The sequence below is a fragment of the Carassius gibelio genome, chromosome A6 (assembly GCF_023724105.1).
Source record: "Carassius gibelio isolate Cgi1373 ecotype wild population from Czech Republic chromosome A6, carGib1.2-hapl.c, whole genome shotgun sequence".
Lineage (NCBI taxonomy): Eukaryota > Metazoa > Chordata > Actinopteri > Cypriniformes > Cyprinidae > Carassius > Carassius gibelio.
Genome location: NC_068376.1, coordinates 26,833,442 through 26,851,891, shown reverse-complemented (window position 1 = coordinate 26,851,891; position 18,450 = coordinate 26,833,442). Strand labels below are relative to the sequence as shown.

The 18,450-nt window shown below is 34.6% G+C and overlaps 1 protein-coding gene across 1 annotated transcript; it reads left to right on the top strand.

Annotated features, from left to right (window-relative positions):
• Positions 1–1,969: 1,969 nt before the first annotated feature.
• Positions 1,970–18,096, top strand: LOC128015912 (protein phosphatase 1H-like). Its single transcript, XM_052600158.1, has 10 exons — positions 1,970–2,470; positions 9,848–9,965; positions 12,167–12,493; positions 13,184–13,296; positions 13,881–13,965; positions 14,091–14,209; positions 14,640–14,703; positions 15,021–15,128; positions 15,696–15,847; positions 16,833–18,096. Exons 1-10 carry the CDS (start codon positions 2,214–2,216, stop codon positions 16,978–16,980), a joined length of 1,491 nt encoding a protein of 496 aa, XP_052456118.1. The 5' UTR covers positions 1,970–2,213; the 3' UTR covers positions 16,981–18,096.
• Positions 18,097–18,450: the final 354 nt, after the last annotated feature.

Below are 18,450 nucleotides of genomic sequence, written 5' to 3'. Positions count from 1 at the left end.
TATTGTTATATACTTGAGAATATCTATCTATCTATCTATCTATCTATCTATCTATCTATCTATCTATCTATCTATCTATCTATCTATCTCTATTTAGCCTGTTATTATAGTGTCGTAAATTAAAATCTTGATCTAGAATCTTGATCTAGATGCTGCATGCAGACAGGAAGCGTGTGGTGTAAACCACAGGTCGGTTTAGCCTCTATCAAACTGCGAGTCTGATGAAAGAGAAACAGTGTGGCAAACCTTGACACACTTTTATGATAAAAGTATCAGACGTGGTATTTGAAATGTTTACCTGTGGCACATTAATCAACAGGACAGGCTGTATTGACACTTCATGGTCTCAGAAGATAGAGAAGAGCAGAGAGAATCCTTCAGAAGAAGCACATCAGTGTTCTGAGAGTACAGCAAACATCTGAAGGCATCTTTGATTTGGCATATTTCTCTTGTTTCTGACTGTGTCACTGAGAAAACAAAGCCACGGGGCTTCATATATAGTTATTAGTGCATCATTTCACTTCAAGGCATCTCATGGGAAACACTGCACTCCCAGAGAGCTTGTCAAAGACACATTTGACTGCAAAGATGTTTTAATTATGCAAAATGTCATGTTAATGTGTCACATTTGATATCCACATACAAGAGAGTGTATCCTGTATTTTGTCTTAAAAGGACAGTTCACTTATATATATATATATATATGCTTTCATTGTAGGCCTTTCATTATCTATCTATCTATCTATCTATCTATCTATCTATCTATCTATCTATCTATCTATCTATCTATCTATCTATCTATCTGTTTGTCTGTCTGTCTGTCTGTCTGTCTGTCTGTCTGTCATTTATTTAGCCTGTTGATATTGTCATAAATTAAAATCTTAAACCCAGTCCTTTATGAAAGTACACCTTTCCTTTAACACACATACTTTTCTTTTTTCCCAATTATTTATAAGTACAACACACATCAATCAACATTTCTGCAAATGTAAATGTGTTAGCCAGCTGGCTAATTATCAACTTTTACACAATTTAAAGCTGCAAACCAAAGTTTTATAGCCTGTTGTTATTATCAAAACAGTAAATTGTTTCATGTATTGCGTTTTAAAGGAATAGTTCCCTAAAATAAATAAAATCTGTCATTGTTAAAAATTAAATTAAATTAAAATTTTTAATTTTACATTTAATTTAATTTTAAAATGTAAAATCTGTCATTGTTTACTCACCCAGTAAACAGCCACTTCCATTGTAAGTAAAATGTATATATATATATATATATATATATATATATATATATATATATATATATATATATATATATATATATATATATATATATATATATATATATATATATATACTGTATAGGTATATTTATTCCAATAAATGTAAGTATATTATTATATATGTATATTACAATAACAAAAATGTTGATTTTTTTTTATGTTTTAAATTATTAATTTTTACAGTGCTAATGACAACTTGGAGAACCTTGACAGATTTCGTCTTGAAATTAACCTTATATTTATTTATTTTTATTATTATTATTATTATTCTAATTGAAATATAAAACAAAACTTTAATTAAGAAATTCCATAAGTCATAAATACGAAAATATTATTAATATAAATATTAATAAAAACATTTGTATTGTACGTATATTATGTTTGTATCATTAATAAAATAAAATGACATTAATGAAAACATGCAAAAACATCGTTGTTATGGTGCATGTTTTCATTAATGCAATTTTCAAAATGTATTAATGAAAAAAATATATTGTTTTAAATTATTAATTTATACTGCGCTAATAACAAAATTGGTAGATAAACCCTTATTATTACTATTATTATTATTATTAATAATAATATTATTAATTTCATTGAAAATATTAATTCCTTAAAATAAAAAAAATAGTCCCCCCCCTGAATTCATCGTATAATTCTGTGGCCACTGTGTGCGTTCACTGGCTGGTCGGCTGAGAGTGCTATAGGCGGATATAAGCCTCTCGGGTGATGAAACACACTCTGCAGGGAGACGATTTTTTCGATGAGGAAAACATTCTCTGTCAAATCGTCACATGGGGTCAATCGCTTCCTGCATCGCGACTGAACTGCTTTTGTGCGTTTTGTTTTTGCTGCGTGGCTCGTATAGCGTTATATCGTTAGGATTACCGTTGCTCGCGCGCCGCTGATGTCATATATTTCATTGCGATGATAAGCAAAGTTAAAAATGCCATGTCCTCGCTGGTGGGCGGAATGATCCCGCACGGCCACCACCATCATCCGCAGCAGCACGGATCCGCGCAGAACGGCGGCACGGACGGGCTGCCGCCGCGCTTCCCGTACAGCCGACCCGAGTTTCTGGACCTGACACCGGAGCTGCTGCAGTACTCCACCGAGCACGCGACCAGACCGGTCATCACGCTCAAGAGAGACAGCAGGCTGCCCTGGCGAACGGGTTACGCGGAGTGAGTTGTGTATTTTTGTCTTAGATGCGCATAATAAATGAATTGTTGGTTGAACTGGTACGGTTGGAGTGACGTCATTGGCGTGGAAGGTTATATGTCACACCTAACCAAGGGCAATAGCTCATCATCCTCCTCCTCCAAACCCTCTAGAGTCAGTTTTCCCTGGAATGCGTTATACCTGCACTGATGACGTAGCTTACAGTTTACTGAGCTAATCATTACATTTTAAACATGGAAATGGGGCACGTGTCAGGTCATACACATAGTTTATGCGTAGGATACTGTAGCACTCGTTGAATGTATCTTTACCACAGTACAGGAGGAGGTACAGTGTATCACAGTACAGTGCGTTCCCATTGCTTGTGCAGCTGAGACAACATACAGTTTGAAAAACCTGCAAATGCCTGATTTCCAGGCCTACACGAGTCTAAAAAATCTTGAAAATGTCATTGTGTATTACTCTAGTTATGCTCAGAGGGAGACAAATGGAAACATTGTCCCAGGTTCCAGTGATGCACTTTATGTGCTAAAGCCCTGTATTATTGGTGCAATCGAGTCATGTAGGAGTAAAGTGAACTTAATGGTATCATTACCAAGGAAAAGCTAAGGATTTACGATTTTCTTAGTTGGGAAATCAAAATAATAGTAATAATATTCTTATTACTATTATTTTGATTTCCCAACTAAGAAAATCGTAAATCGTAAAGAACATTTGGTGGAAGCAAACTGATGTTGATCGAAATAAGTGATTGTGAATGCTACGTAGATGTACTGTATGCTTAAGTTTGTTATATAGTATCAACTTAATATAATAATAACAACGTAATAAGATTGTACAGTACGTTTTAGATTTATTTCAGTCTCTTTAACAATATAATATTTAGCAATACATTTTTTATTATATATTAATAATTAATAATAACTATTTATTTAAGATGTAAGCAAAAATATTTCAGTAACGTCACATTGATACAGGTGAATAATGGGTGATAAAGGACTCAAGTTGTATTCTCAAAAGATTATTATTATTATTTTTATGCAGTAAATACCAGCAACAGGAAAAGTCATGGTCATAAGGAATAAGATCCCTGAGTTTCAGCATGATCTGTTGAGTGAAGATCAAGGCCATACTTACAGACAGTGGCCAAGATCAAAGCCAGGATGATGACGCAGTCTTTGAGTAATATCGTCCCATCATATTAATGAAGATAAAGCTAGGTTGTTTGGGAAATTTTTAATATTTATGCGACATAGACCTTCTCTGAGCCCAGTGTGAGGAAGAGCTAGATGAAGAAAAAGAGACTGAGTGAGAACAGACCCTGATACTGAAATTAGCCTGGTTAGCCTCTGGTTATTTAATCTATTATTAACCACAGTACAAGAGGAGATCTTTGTTTGAGGCCGTGTGATGACAGCAATTGAAACTGAGTGCATTCTCTCAAGTGTCGAAACAAACAGACTTTGTAGCTGGTAGATTGGGTATGTGCTCACATACACATGCTAGCAAACAAAAGTAAAGTTATAAACAAAAGGTTTTAGCTCCGTCATCTGTGAACATCTTCACAGTCACTTTTAGTTCTAATATGATGCATTTCAGAATAAAATATGCAACTAGAAAAACACAAGAAGACTGTATACTTGCTGTTTTCCATGCAATTCAAATTATTTGAGAACTAAAGCTTCCAGAAGTAAAAGCACCATAAAAGTACCATGGAAGTGTTCTATATATATCTTGTTCGATATGGTTTGAAGACAGACCAAATACACTAGAATACAGTCTTCATAGACTTTCATCAGGTTAAATGCATTATTGAATTTAATATGGATGAAAATGTGGCTGTGAGGCATTTTTTACAATGGCATGCTGCACGTTGAGTCGTTTAAGCATCGATATTGCGAAGTACGAATCCACGATAGTCACATCGCAGGATGTGGGATGTAGGCTGTCGTAGTTGATCCATTATTCATTAACTGTAAGTGTGCTCACCCCATTTTTGTTTGTAAGAAAAAATTTCATTAGATTTCATATCGCAAAATATATCGGTGAATAAATAAAATATCGCAATGTAATTTTTTCCCAATATCGTGCAGCCCTAGCACGCACTATATAAAGGTCCTAGATCATGTAATTTTAAGAACACCCAATTTTCGAAACTGTCAAAAATTTTAATATTGCGCCATACTGGCTAAAGTCTATTGATAATGTTAACCAGATGTCACTGAGTCAGGAATTGAGTTTCAGATCGTTTAGATTCATAAATGAATCATTCAGAATGGTTTTATTAACTGAATCAACAGATTCTTTGGATTCAGAATATGCCAAACAATTAATTAATTATCTGTTTCTCTCACACATGCTATTGTGAGGCTTCATAAGACTAAATAAGACTACAGCACACAATAATATTTTATAATACCTTTATACAGCTTTTGTACTTTTGTGAAGTTTCATTGTAATTGCAGACAGCTAAATTCCTTACAAATTTGTCCTATTCAGTTACCGAAAAGAAAGAAATTCATACAGGTTTGTGTATGAAAGCAAACCATCCCTTTTATAGTCTGACAGAATCTTAAAGGTGCAGTAAGTGATTTTTGAGAAATGCTGTTGATATTTGAAATCGCAAAATAGAAACACACCCCTACCCAAAAAGATCACACCTTTATCTGCCCTATCATGAGTGGACATGCCCCTTACTGGTGATCAGCTAGAAGTGTGTTTTGATGCATGGTCCGATCCACTTTAAACAGCATTTCTCAAAAATCACTTACTGTACTTTTAAAGACATAATGTGAGCTTCAAATTACCCGGACCTAGACTACTCAGATCGCTCAATTCCTGTTTTTTACTCTTAATCCCACACACACACACTTATTCTTTATAGGATATTGCTGAATCATCCGCTGTGTCTCCAGGAGACTGGCTTTCTATGAACATGGTGTTGCCAAGTTGGCAAAGTTAAACAGATCCAGCGAGCACCCACGCCACAATAGATGAGTTCTTGTCACTAAATGTAAATTAGATTCTCTGGTTCTCTTTGGGGATTCAGTCACCCAACAACTAGTCAATTAGTGAGTTAGACTAGTTTATGTAGATTGTTTTTCCCCTTTCATGTTTCAGTCTTGATATCTTTAGCAACATTGCTTTATTTAGCATGCTGACACTGTGCATTGACTATTTTGTATAGTGAAACCTAGTCAGTTTTGAAATCATGCATTTTTTTGTATTAAAGAATACCTTCAAAAATCATTTCAGTTTGAGCTGAACAGTTTGCATGGCAAATTTGTGTGTGGCTATTGAAGGATGGGTCAGTGCAAACAATATTAATCAGCTAAATAATGGAATACTCTTTTATTTCTTTGGTTTTTGGATTTTTTAAAGTCAGCAGGCACAATTCAAGATACACAGTGCCATAAATAGGTTTTCATTTATTCTCTATTCTTAAACACAGTGGGTGGAGGTGAAGAATTGCTCATCAGGTTTCGAGTTATATTAAAGCTGCATCCCTCTCCTGAGCTCACAGCAATGTGAAGATAAAACTATACACTATTATACAACGCAAATAGTAATTTTCTTTTATAAAGTCACTGAAAGTGGTTATTGGTTTTGATTAAGAATACTCTATAGCCGCTTTTATCGCATGAGGAAGGATAGTTTTCATTTCCTGTGTTGACATAGATTATGATAACTTGGGGTACATTTTTATAAATCTAGGACTGATAAAATGGACTTTTGAATGTCTTTAAATGAAGACATGTTTACATATGTGGTGTATATGCCTGAAAATGCATTGCTTTATTGATGCTCTTCTGAAAGTGTCAGTCCAATGATGTCAAACATTATTTTGATCTAATTTGGAATTTACACACTATTCCAGCTTTGGTTTTTTAAATGCCATTAAAAACACACACACACACACACACACATATATATATATATTAGTGGTGGGCCGTTAACGGCGTTAACGTGCTGCATTAACGCGAGACTCTTATCGGGCGATAAAAAAAATATCGCCGTTAATCTATTCTCAAAGTTGGGTTGGGAGCTGGGTCTATACTAAGCAAGCTATTATGACTTTCACCTTGATATTTTATATAACCGACTCGCTGAGGCCAGCCTAAAAAGATGCTCAGGACAGTTGACGGGCCACTGCTGCGCATCGTCACGAAAGCTTATCTTTTTCACATGTTTTTACGCCTTACCGGTTGTCGATTTAAACATTAAAGCATCCAAACACAAGACGTGGAAAAGCTGAACAGAGTAGCTGTTACTCGTGCGCTGTATTCGGCGCGCACGAGAGAGAGAGAGAGACGCGTATCATGGACAGCGACACTGTACCGAGCTGTCTTCTGCAAAGAGAAAGGCGTCTCAAAGCACTTGAACATCGAATTTGCTTAATTTTGCTCTTGTGCCGACAAATACATACAAAATATGTCAAAATATCCACCTTGGAAATTATGCTCGAAAAAAAAATGGCCGTTATTTCTTAAGTGAAAGTAAACAGTTGAGGGAAAAAATGGGATGTGTATTATATTGGATGCGTTCATGGTCTCTTAAAGGGACCGCGCCTAATTTAGCTACTGGCTGCTGTAATTTTAATCCTAGAAAATGAAAGAAAATCACTCACTGCTGTTGACTGAATTTGTAGTTTTAACAGTCAAACCAAAAATTATTATTATTTTTGATATATATAGCAAAACTGTAATAATGTGAGAAATGTTGAAGGTGTCTGAATAAATGTAGGTTTGATTGTATATTTCATTTTTACATTGAAGACTATCCAGTGCTATTTTACATTTAATTATTTGGTTTCTGTACTTTGACACCTACAAACTTGAAAAAAACGTAAACATTGGTGTGAAACAGGCGTAAGGTTGTTTGCACCTTGTGCAATGTAGAATTAGTTTACAGCTTTTTCAAGCATTTTGTGATGCATTTTGGAAACAGGAGATGAGCCCCTTTTCTAATGTACCACCTAGCTTGATAAACCCATTCTCAAAGACTTACTGTTTGTCAATTTTATTTGGGTAACACATATTCTGAATGCCTTCGGCAGAATTTCGAATGAGCCATTTTAATCTAGATTAATTTCAAGATCACAGTGAGATTAATCTAGATTAAAAAAATTTATCTATGCCCACCATTAATAAAGATATATATATATATATATATATATATATATATATATATATATATATATATATATATATTATATATTTTTTTCAATATACAACTCATTTTGAATAGCCGTCTGTTCTTTCTGTCCACCAGTAGGTTTACTGGCTCATGCTAACCTTTTTTTTCTGATTGTGACAGGTAAACAAAATAGTTTGCACTAAAAGTGTGCTACACAAACTTACCATCATGCTGACATGATCAAGAACATTATTAAAAATAGACTTTAGCCCCTCTTTTTTAATGTAAGAAAAGGGGATCCTTCAGAAAAGTGTCTTAACATGATGAATACTGACTGCTCTTCTAAAGGCTGACAAACCATTGTCAGTTAACCAAAGTCACCCGAGACAGGAAACCCTAGTTGTGAATTTTTGGTCTGTAGGAACACAACAGGCTACAAAAGGGTTCAGTTTTGTGACTTTACCTCATTGCACTCTGTATTTTCCACATGACTTTAGTTCTGCTTCCTTTGTAGTACATGTACGGTTGTGTCACTTCAAAATCATAATGTTCCATTTTAAGTGTTACTTTCATTTAAAGAAATTGTACTGTTTTGAAACCTGACCTGACAGAAGTAAAGTGACTTCAGAGGAAGGAACTTGCTGCAAGGAGAGACTTCCTCTTTTGAGAAGAGCTCATAGTGGGACTTTGTCAGCTGAGTCTAATGTGTAGCATAATTCAGTTCACATTTATTTGTAAAGCACTTTTCACGAAACATTGTTTCAAAGCAGCTTTACAAAAAATTTATGTTTATACATTACAATTATGCTGATTGTGGCTATAACGTTTTAAAAATCATTTACATTTTTAATTTAGTTGATATGTTGAATTATTTGATACAAGTACTGTTGTGTTCCCAAGACTGGCTTGCTTTCTGGTAACGCTTTTGATTATTTTCCATGGCCAGAGCTTAAATAATCAGTCTGGACTTTTGAACTGCTTAGTGAACCATTTGTAGAAAAAATATTGAGTAATAGTCACAAACTTTTGAAGAGAAAGCCCTAACATTTCTAAATATCTGGTGAGGGCTGCTGGGTCATGGCTGTGGTCTCTGAAGCATCTTTCTGCTCTCAGCAGATTAGGAAGAAAATGGCTTTTTATAATCCAGATTTAGGAAATAATGGCTTTATGTTTCTCTCCATGTGAGACTGCCGTCATACTAGAAATGTTATTCAGCTGCATAATAGATGTCATATCTGAAAGTTATTTTAAGTGAACACAATTAGTTGCACCTGCAAAGACAGACAAGGGCTTATGTGTGTGTGTGTGTGTGTGTTTGTGTATGTGTGTGTGTGTGTGTGTGTGTGTGTACATAGTTATACAAATTACTAATAGAACACAGAACCTGCTAGTGTATAAATATTATAAACTATAAATTGTGTCCCTATCATAATGGAATTGTTTAGCTGTTTATTTTTGACGCATGGTTGCAGCAAACAGCGAAGGTCATTGTGTCACTCACTGCATTGTACATTACCTGGTCTCTGTCAAACCATTCACACAAACAACTTTTTGTGTGCTTGCATGTTGCATCTGATGAGGAAAACTTTACATGTTTTTCTCATCATTAAAGACATACACTCTTTATACTACAAATTATGAGACTATACTGTGCAGTATTGCAGTGTAGCACTGATCATGATCCTTTTGACATCATTTGTTCTTTTACACTCTAAACTCCATTAATCTCTCACTGTATGCTTTCATATATGGATCAGGTTTGCAGACCAGCTCTGCTTGGCGGATCAGATTACTGTGTCATTCCGAGATACTCTTTTCCCTCTCTTGTAAAATAAATCCTTGACAATTTAAAGCTCCATACAGCATTATTTAAACTGCTTAAAGATAAGTATTTAAACAGTATAATAAAAAAAAAAAAAAAAAAATATATATATATATATATATATATATATATATATATTTACGTGTGTGTATGTGTGATAAATACTGTTGTTTTGAACTTCCTATTAATCAAAGAATGGTTTCTGCATTTTTTCAACATTGATAAATAGTTTGGAGCAATTCAGCATATTAGAATGATATCTGAAGGACCATGTGACATTAAACACTGGAGTAATGATGCTGAAAATTCAGCTTTGCATCCTAGAAATAAATTACATTTTAAAATATATTAAAATAGATTTCTTTTTTATTGTGATAATATTTCAATTCTTTTTAAATAAGTGTTTTGGTCTCTCTTTCAGGGTGATAAATGCTGGGAAGAGCATGCTGAATGAAGACCAGGCTTCCTGTGAGCTGCTGTATATCAGGAAGATGAGTAGTAAGCAGCAGCGCTGCTCCATGTTAGTGGAGGACGGTGGGGTAAGTAAGTCTTTGACACAGCATCCTAAAATGACCAATGCAGGATGTAGACTGTTGGTTGCATGAAAATATTCAAATATTTTCAAATCAATAGTGAAGGGCTCTTCACTGTGATTCAGTTCTTGGTATCAATATTTATGGAACTGTTGTGGATCAATTGAACTGGATAAAACTGGTCTCAGGTAAGATTATGAAAGATTTAGCTTACTGATGGAGCACTGAACTGATCCTAGAGATCTCATTGAGCTCAGGCATCTGTTGATCAAATCTAATCTAAATTGAAAGAAAATCCAGATATAACTGGAAAGCCTGCCATTTTGAAACTACATTACAGAACAATGAAGTTCTTGAAATTTACCAAAATTCAGTTCTGAACCAACCCCCTTGGTGATCTTTATGAAAGGTAAAATAGCTTTCAACAAGTGTACTGACTGACTACCTTTTGAAGTCAGAAATAGAGCAGGTGCCTACCAAAGCTGGTAGTGTGTCATCTGAAATGCACCAGTCTACCAATAAACTTGTTCTGGTTCTCTGTTAGTACACTGCTCAGAGCTATCTTGCCAAACTCAGTTATTCAAAACCAAATCAAAATATAGAACAGCACTGTGTGCTTCACTGCATAATCGCAGATCTAAAATTATATAAATGAAGCTGAAGTTTCCAATGCAAGCTGACATTCAAAAGCCTTTGTGTCTCAGCAAGCATGTTGAAGTGAAACTTCTTTTTTTCCGTGTGAGAGTTTTGATCATGTGATGAGGTCTAGGTAGTGTTTTCACCTATCCTGGATGAAAATGATCAAATGGACTGTTAATCTCCAGCAGTGTTTACTCACAAGAGTTTGTTAACCAGGACGCTGACCTCTCACTTCTCTTCTGCTTGCATCATATGGCGTTGCGCTTCCCCACTTAATACCCCTCTCAACTGCTCTAAATCAATTACATCATCCCATCATCTGCTGTGCTGCCTGTCCGCAAGAGTCTATATACAGACAAACAGGCAGATAAAAAGATAGCAAGGCCATGTATTCACTGGAGTTGGACGTCTTGCTCTTTAGAATCAGAGATCCAGCTACAGCCTTCCCAGCTGGCTGCTGATCTGACATGACTGAGAAAGTGTAAGCTCTCGGAGTTAATCTCATCAACAAGTAAAGACAAGAAATTGAGATTGGAGGGTAGTTCTAGAAAATCTATGCAATGGGTCTAGATGCCCCCCTGTGGTTTTGAAAAGACTTTACATGTTATTGTGCCATCTTATATTGCGCTCTGAAATACTTGATATTGACTGGTCTATTGTGTCAGAAGTTTTCTGTTGAAAATGTTCTATATTGTATTACTGATCTGTGTCCCAGACTAATTTGCAAATGTGATTGCTTTATTTAAAACTACTACATTTTGGAATGGCAAATTATTAAAGAGGAAACGTATAATAATAAAAAAGTGAGTCACTAAGGATTGAGCTCCCAAAGAGTGTAAATATTGTGGTTTTGTGGCTCTTTCTAAACTTTACTCTGTTTGTTTGAAGCAAGAGGTCAATGTTCAGCTAGTTAGCATGAGCCAATTAGCCTCTACTGGTAGAAACTGTAAATAAAACATTATGAAGCATCTTAAAGAGCATAAATATAAAACACATCTTTTCAAAAGTAATTCTCAATAAATAAATAAAAAAATTATGTATATTTTAGATTTTTTTAATGTACATTATTTCTTTATATATCATTATATTATATTTAAATATATATATATATATTGTATATTTTATGTGTTAAATTATATATATTATAATTACTAATAATAATCAATTATTCTAACAAACAAATAAATAAATTCTAAATAAACTCTTTAAATAATCAATTATTTAAAAGAATACACCCAATTTTATTTATACTTATTTATAAATGTTATGTATTTTTAAATGTACATATATTTACTTATTTAATAATTTATATAATTTCAGTAAATTTTATATATATTGTATTTTATATAGTTTATATAAATTGTTACTAAAAAACAAACAAATAAATAATACATCAATCAACGTATCCAATTGAGTGTATTATATAAGACAGTTTATAAGACCTGTTTATTTGAACATTGTGAACATAGTGTACAGGAGGGATAAAAAGTTATTGTTTTTTGCAGTTCTGTTTCATGCTGCTAATGGTGCAGAAGTTACACATCTTGTCCTCTTTCTCATCTCTTCAGGACACCACAGGCATTCCCATGCACTTCTGGGGAGTGTTTGATGGGCACGCCGGATCTGGTGCTGCTCTCATGGCATCCAAACTTCTGCAACGTATCATCCGCGATCGGCTTTGTGATGTGGCTCATCTTCTGGAAAATCAAAACAGCCCTCCACCTATCTGTCTGGCTAAGAACGGGAGTCCCTTCCAGGCTGAGGCGAAGAAAGGAGCCTGCTTAGATGGAGAGGAGCAAGATGGGCTCCTGGATGAGCCGCGGTTCCACATGGAGAAAGACATCAGTGTGGAGAGCCTGGTGATGGGGATCATAGAGACCGCCTTCAGACAGATGGTGAGAACTCTGAATCATAAGATATGCCTGTGGACTTTCTTATGAAGGACTAGGTGTGCAAATTGAAAATAAAATAAAGAAATTATCAGTTTATTCAAAAATACAAAAGTAAACTGATATTTGAAACAAATTATTTAATTCATGTTTAGATGTTACTAGATGTAACAAATAATAAATTGATATAGAATTTGAAAGTGCAACCTTTATAATGCATTGTGTATCATTAAAAAATCAAATAAATAGTCAATGTATTCAAAAAGACAAATGTAAATGTAAAAGTGAATCATAGTTTAAACTGATGGATATTTAAAACAATTTATCCCTTTGCTCAAAAATTCTATTGGCTACTTTACATTTGCGAGCAGCCAATGAACATTCAACAGAATTTTAAGACACCCCTTGCTAAAGCATGTCATGTTTCTTGTGTGTTTTTAAAATTGCAATTTAAAGTTATTATTGTATTATTTGTATACTGTATACATTTTAAACATGAATAAAAAAGCTACATATGTTTTATTTATTTGTCCAGTTGAACAGTGATATATTAATGTGTTATTTTATTTGTTGGCACAGATGTTTAAACGTCAAGACTGGGCATTAAACACAGAATTCATTTTGTGATGTTACAGACTGTTGTGCAGATGCAAAGAGAAGAGAAAACTGAATCTGTGTCTGTGTCCCACTCTATAGGATGACCTGATAGAAAAGGAGAAGGAATCTTTCAGCATCTCCGGTGGCTGTTGTTCCTTGATCGCAATTCACTTGTTGGGGAAACTCTATGTAGCAAACGCTGGAGACAGCAGGTAGGAGGACTTAAAAGATACAGTGAATAAATGTGCATGTTATATTAGCAATCTAAGAGCTCTTCATATTTTAGATAAAAGAAAGGAATGTGCATCAAAAAGCTTATTATACAAAATAAATGAGGCTGAATGTCGATCCTAATCTTGCCAAGATGCACATTTAAGACTGTGAACTTGCAAATCATAAAAGTTTAATGAGTGTGATGTATTTTTGTTATAAAAGGACATTAGACAGTGTTAAATTTGCCTCAGAAAACACTGATATTTCTATCTAATGAAATATGGAGGAAATTGTTGTTGCTTGAAATGAAAAGATGACATTAATATGTCTCTAAGGAGACGATACTTTTTCTGCTTTACTGTTATTGCAGCAGTATTTTCCATGTTAATTTTGCAAAGATGTTGGCTAAGTTACTCAATTACTGTGACAGTTAGCAATAATGATAATCTAGGGGATTTTATCAATAAATGAGAAAAAATTTGCAGGAGGTACTGTATATATAACTTGCTATTTCCAATATCATCGAGTATTTTATAAATTGCTTAGAAATGCTTGTAAACTTCCCAATGTTATTTTCCCACAGAGCTATAATTGTCCGAAACAATGAGGTCATCCCAATGTCCACGGAATTCACACCAGAAAGTGAAAGACAACGGCTACAGTACCTGGTGCGTCATCTGGTGTTATTGTCCTAATATCATTTCCATTCCATTCCAAATCCTGTTCATGCTCCATTTCTATTAGATCTTCAATTCTGTTACACATCCATCGCATTTGTGCTGTTTTTGTCTAGGGCTTCCTCAAACCGGAGCTGCTTGGGAATGAGTTTACATATATTGAATTCCCCAGACGTATCCAACACAATGAACTCGGCAAGAAGATGCTATTTAGAGACCACACAATGACTGGCTGGTAATTCTGAATTTGATGAACTAAAGCAGGCTTAATTTTATTACATAAATTGTTCTTTTATTTACACACACACACACACACACACACATACATATATATATATATATATATTTCAGTCTGTCTTAGTACATGATGTAACTTCAGAAGAGTTAAATTTTAAATAGGAAAAATATAGAAACTTTTTGGTAATTTTTGAGCGAGATGCTAATGGTCTAATCAGATTCAATGATCTATGCTAAGCTAAGCTAAAAGTGCTACCGCAAGACCCGGAGATCGACTGAATGGATTCGAAAATGGCAAAACTCAACTGTTTAACTCTAGGGGACTTGGAAAATGAGCCTATTATTTTTTATTTTTTTGTAAAGTGGAGTGTTCCTTTAAGTCTTCAAGGTTTTATTGCATTCATAACCATTACCTGTTATTATTTCAGGGCATATAAGACAATTGTAGAAGACGATCTCAAGTTCCCGCTGATTTATGGGGAGGGGAAAAAGGTAAGTGAATAATTCTGCTTCTTTTTAATTTCAAAAAGCCCAGGTGCTGTGGATTTTATTTGAAGCTGCATAATGGTAACATTTGTTACAGACCTAAAATATAATCTAATAAAGTTGTCTGGAGCTATTTTCCTGCAGTTTTCACAGCTATTTATTACAAAGCCGGAGTAGTGAGGTGTTGCAAATGGGAATTGTTAAATTGCTAAAATGTTCTGCCAGTTGTAGGCCAGAATAATGTCTCGTTTGATAAAGTTTGTATGAATAGAAAATAACAGCACATAAATCTCCAGCTGTGAGTGTGTTTTTTGTGTTCTCAGGCTCGAGTCATGGCTACTATTGGAGTAACGCGTGGTTTAGGGGATCACGACTTGAAAGTATACAACTCCAACATTCATATCAAACCTTTCCTATCCTGCTGCCCAGAAGTGAGTATACTGTATTATTGGATATTTGTACTCAAGGTCATTTATTTACACATTCAAATAGCCGTTTAGCTACTAGTTATTGAGTCACTTCTTGATTTAAATGGACAGTTTACCCAAAATGTTTCATGTTATTTCAAACCAGTTTTTGTATATACCGTATTTTCCGGACTTTAAGTCGCACTTTTTTCATAGTTTGGCTGGTCCTGCGACTTATAGTCAGGTGAGACTTAAAATAATTTGACATGAACCGAGAGAAATGAACCAAGAGAAAACATTACCGTCTACAGCCGCAAGAGGGCGCCATATGCCGCTCAGTGCTCCTGCAGTCTACACTGAAGACATAGAGCGCCCTCTCGTGGCTGTAGACGGTAATGTTTTCTCTTGGTTCTAAATAAATGTGACTTATAGTCCAGTGCGACTTATATATGTTTTTTCCTCATCATGGCGTATTTTTTGACTGATGCGACTTATACTCAGGTGCGACTTATAGTTCGAAAAATACTGTATATAAATATATGGCATATGAAGCATAACAGCATCAAGATAACATATCGTTCTCATATTTAGGTCAAGGTTTACAACATCTCTGAGCACAAACATGGGTCTGATGATGTCCTGATCATGGGTAGCGATGGACTATGGGACGTTACAGCTGACAGAGATGTTGCCGACGCAGTATCGACTTTCTTGTCTGGTCGTGAGCCCAATGATCCCATGAGGTAAGTGCTAGATCTTCCCATCATAACTGACCTGATCACAGATAGATCTCCTGGAGATCAGTTCTATTTACCACAAAGGACAGCACACATTTCACCCACACATTCACAAAAACTTTGAAAATGCAAATAATAAAATGTAAGTACCATTTTTTTTTTATTGTCTTTAAAGTCTCTCATGCTTTTCAATACAGCTTTAATTTGATCCATAATACAATAAAAACAGTAATATTGTCAAGTTTTATTGCAGTTTAAAATAATATGTAATATTTGTTATAATATTTTAATATTTAACATTTTAAAATGTAATTTAAAGTGATGGCAAATCTGAATGAGTTTCATGCAGTCCTTCAGAAATCATTCTAATATGCGTTTTTTGTGCTAAACAAAATGTATTATAATCAATGTTGAAAACAGTTGTGCTGCTTAATATTATTGTGGAAACCATTATGTCATTCTCAGAATTCTTTGATGAATAAAATTATATTTATTTATTCAGGAATGTGTGTGTGTGAGTGTGTGTGTGTGTGTGTGTGTGTGTGTGTGTGTGTGTGTGTGTGTGTGTGTGTGTGTGAGACTCTGGTAGAGGTTATGGGTTCGATTGTTTTGGATAAAAACGTCTGCTAAATGCATACATTTATTAAATTTATATATATATATATATATATATATATATATATAGTTTATATGAAATAGGAATCTTGTGTAACATTATAAATGTCTTTACTGTCACTTATGATCAATTTAATGCATCCATAATAGATAAAAAGTATTATTTTCTTTAAAAAATCTTACTTTTGAATGTAAGTATATATAACTATACAGTTAGTTAGGTTAGTTTAACAAGTTGATAATTTGCTGAATCAGGTGTGTTGTAGTAGTTACACCAGTAGATGTCAGTATACAGTTTGTCATGACCAAGGCCCTCCGTTGTCATTTTTAATTTACTTGAATGCTTTAATGCTAAAATGCTGTCATGTTTCTAAAGGTACACTTTAGCAGCACAAGAGCTCCTGATGCGCTCGCGTGGAGTCCTGAAGGAGCGAGGCTGGCGCCTGCCCAATGAGAGACTTGGCTCAGGTGATGACATCACGGTGTTTGTCATTCCATTGGCCGGGGCAGAGTTAGAGACATGACCAGGTTGGTCCACCTTCACTGGACAAGCACACCAGGACATGTCCCTGGCTCCATCCCAGAGAAAGGGCTAGGAAAACCAAGAAATCCATTTTCAATCAGTCAGATGGCCCAGATACGAGAGACATTAAATGCAGCTTCCCCTTGTCCTCCTCCTTCTCCTCCGAGTCGCACCATGAATATCGTCAAAGCCCATGTCAGGTGTGAGGTGACATCATGAAGTGCCATTTCTCTCGCTCTCCATTTCCTTTCTGATTTGTCGAACACACCTCTGCAAGTCAGTATGGGACGGTATGGCTCGTAACATTTGAGTATTCTTTAACATCATTTTGAATCTGAATCTCAGTTTGGCAAAAGGAACAAGCCAATACTGCTAAAAAGCCCTTCAAAAGCCCTGATGGCAAGGGAAATAAAAACCGAAGCACTTTATATGTAGCAGAATCCATTTTAGCTGTAATTTAAACTGCTAATTATATTTCCTAACTGTTCTCTGACTGTCTCCAAAGAATGTTTCTGTAGACAGAGTTTTTTGGTTTTCTATAGCAAAATGCAATCAACAACAAAAAACAATGGGCATTTCCTGTGAATGCAGAGTTTTTTGTTCTTTTCAGCTGTTTTGGGTTCAAACAGGCATCATTTTACATGTAAGTAATGCAAATGTCTATATTTTGGAACTGGTATTAAATATAGTTATGTAGAACTAACCTCACAAATAATCTAAATCATCTAGTACAGTGTAAGTCATTGACATGCACCAGGCTTTCCATTCACAACCGAGCTGATTGCTTGAACTGCTGTAGATTTAAACATCGTACCTGTTTATTTTGCTGTAGGTAAAACCTACTTTGGTCTGAAACCATGTCAGTAAAGAATCTCAAATCCAGCAACCATATAGATTCAAACCTGAAACTGAAAAACCTGGAATTAGTTTAATCAGTCATGTGTTTTTGTACACCTTGAATGTACCTTATTTCCTTTTCTTGATGTCAGTGTTGTGTCTGTGAAGTATATAGTAAATATATATTGATTTCTGCCTTTCAAATGATGATTCATTGTCAAAGAATTGCTCTTTGCAAATTATGTGACTAATTCTAAATAAATCTATCCTTTTTATAATGGCTATATTGTTATTTTTTTGCTATATTAATTTGCTTTATTGTGAATGACAAATGAGTGTTATTGGTGTTCCTTGTTTTATGGTGCACTAATTTTTTTCCACTGTGGCTTGTTGTTAGAAGCAATTAATAGATACTTATAAGGACTATAATAAGGATTATGACATATGCTGTTTAATATATTGACAAGTCATAAAAATAAAAAGCAGCCACTATTTGTACACTCTCAGTAAAGCACACTTTCAAAAGGTACTTGTACAGTATGTACAATTTAGGTACCACTATGTACACTTTAGGTACTTGCACTGTTTAGGAGTAAATTAGTAACAAAAGTCTACCTTTTGAAAAGATATTGCA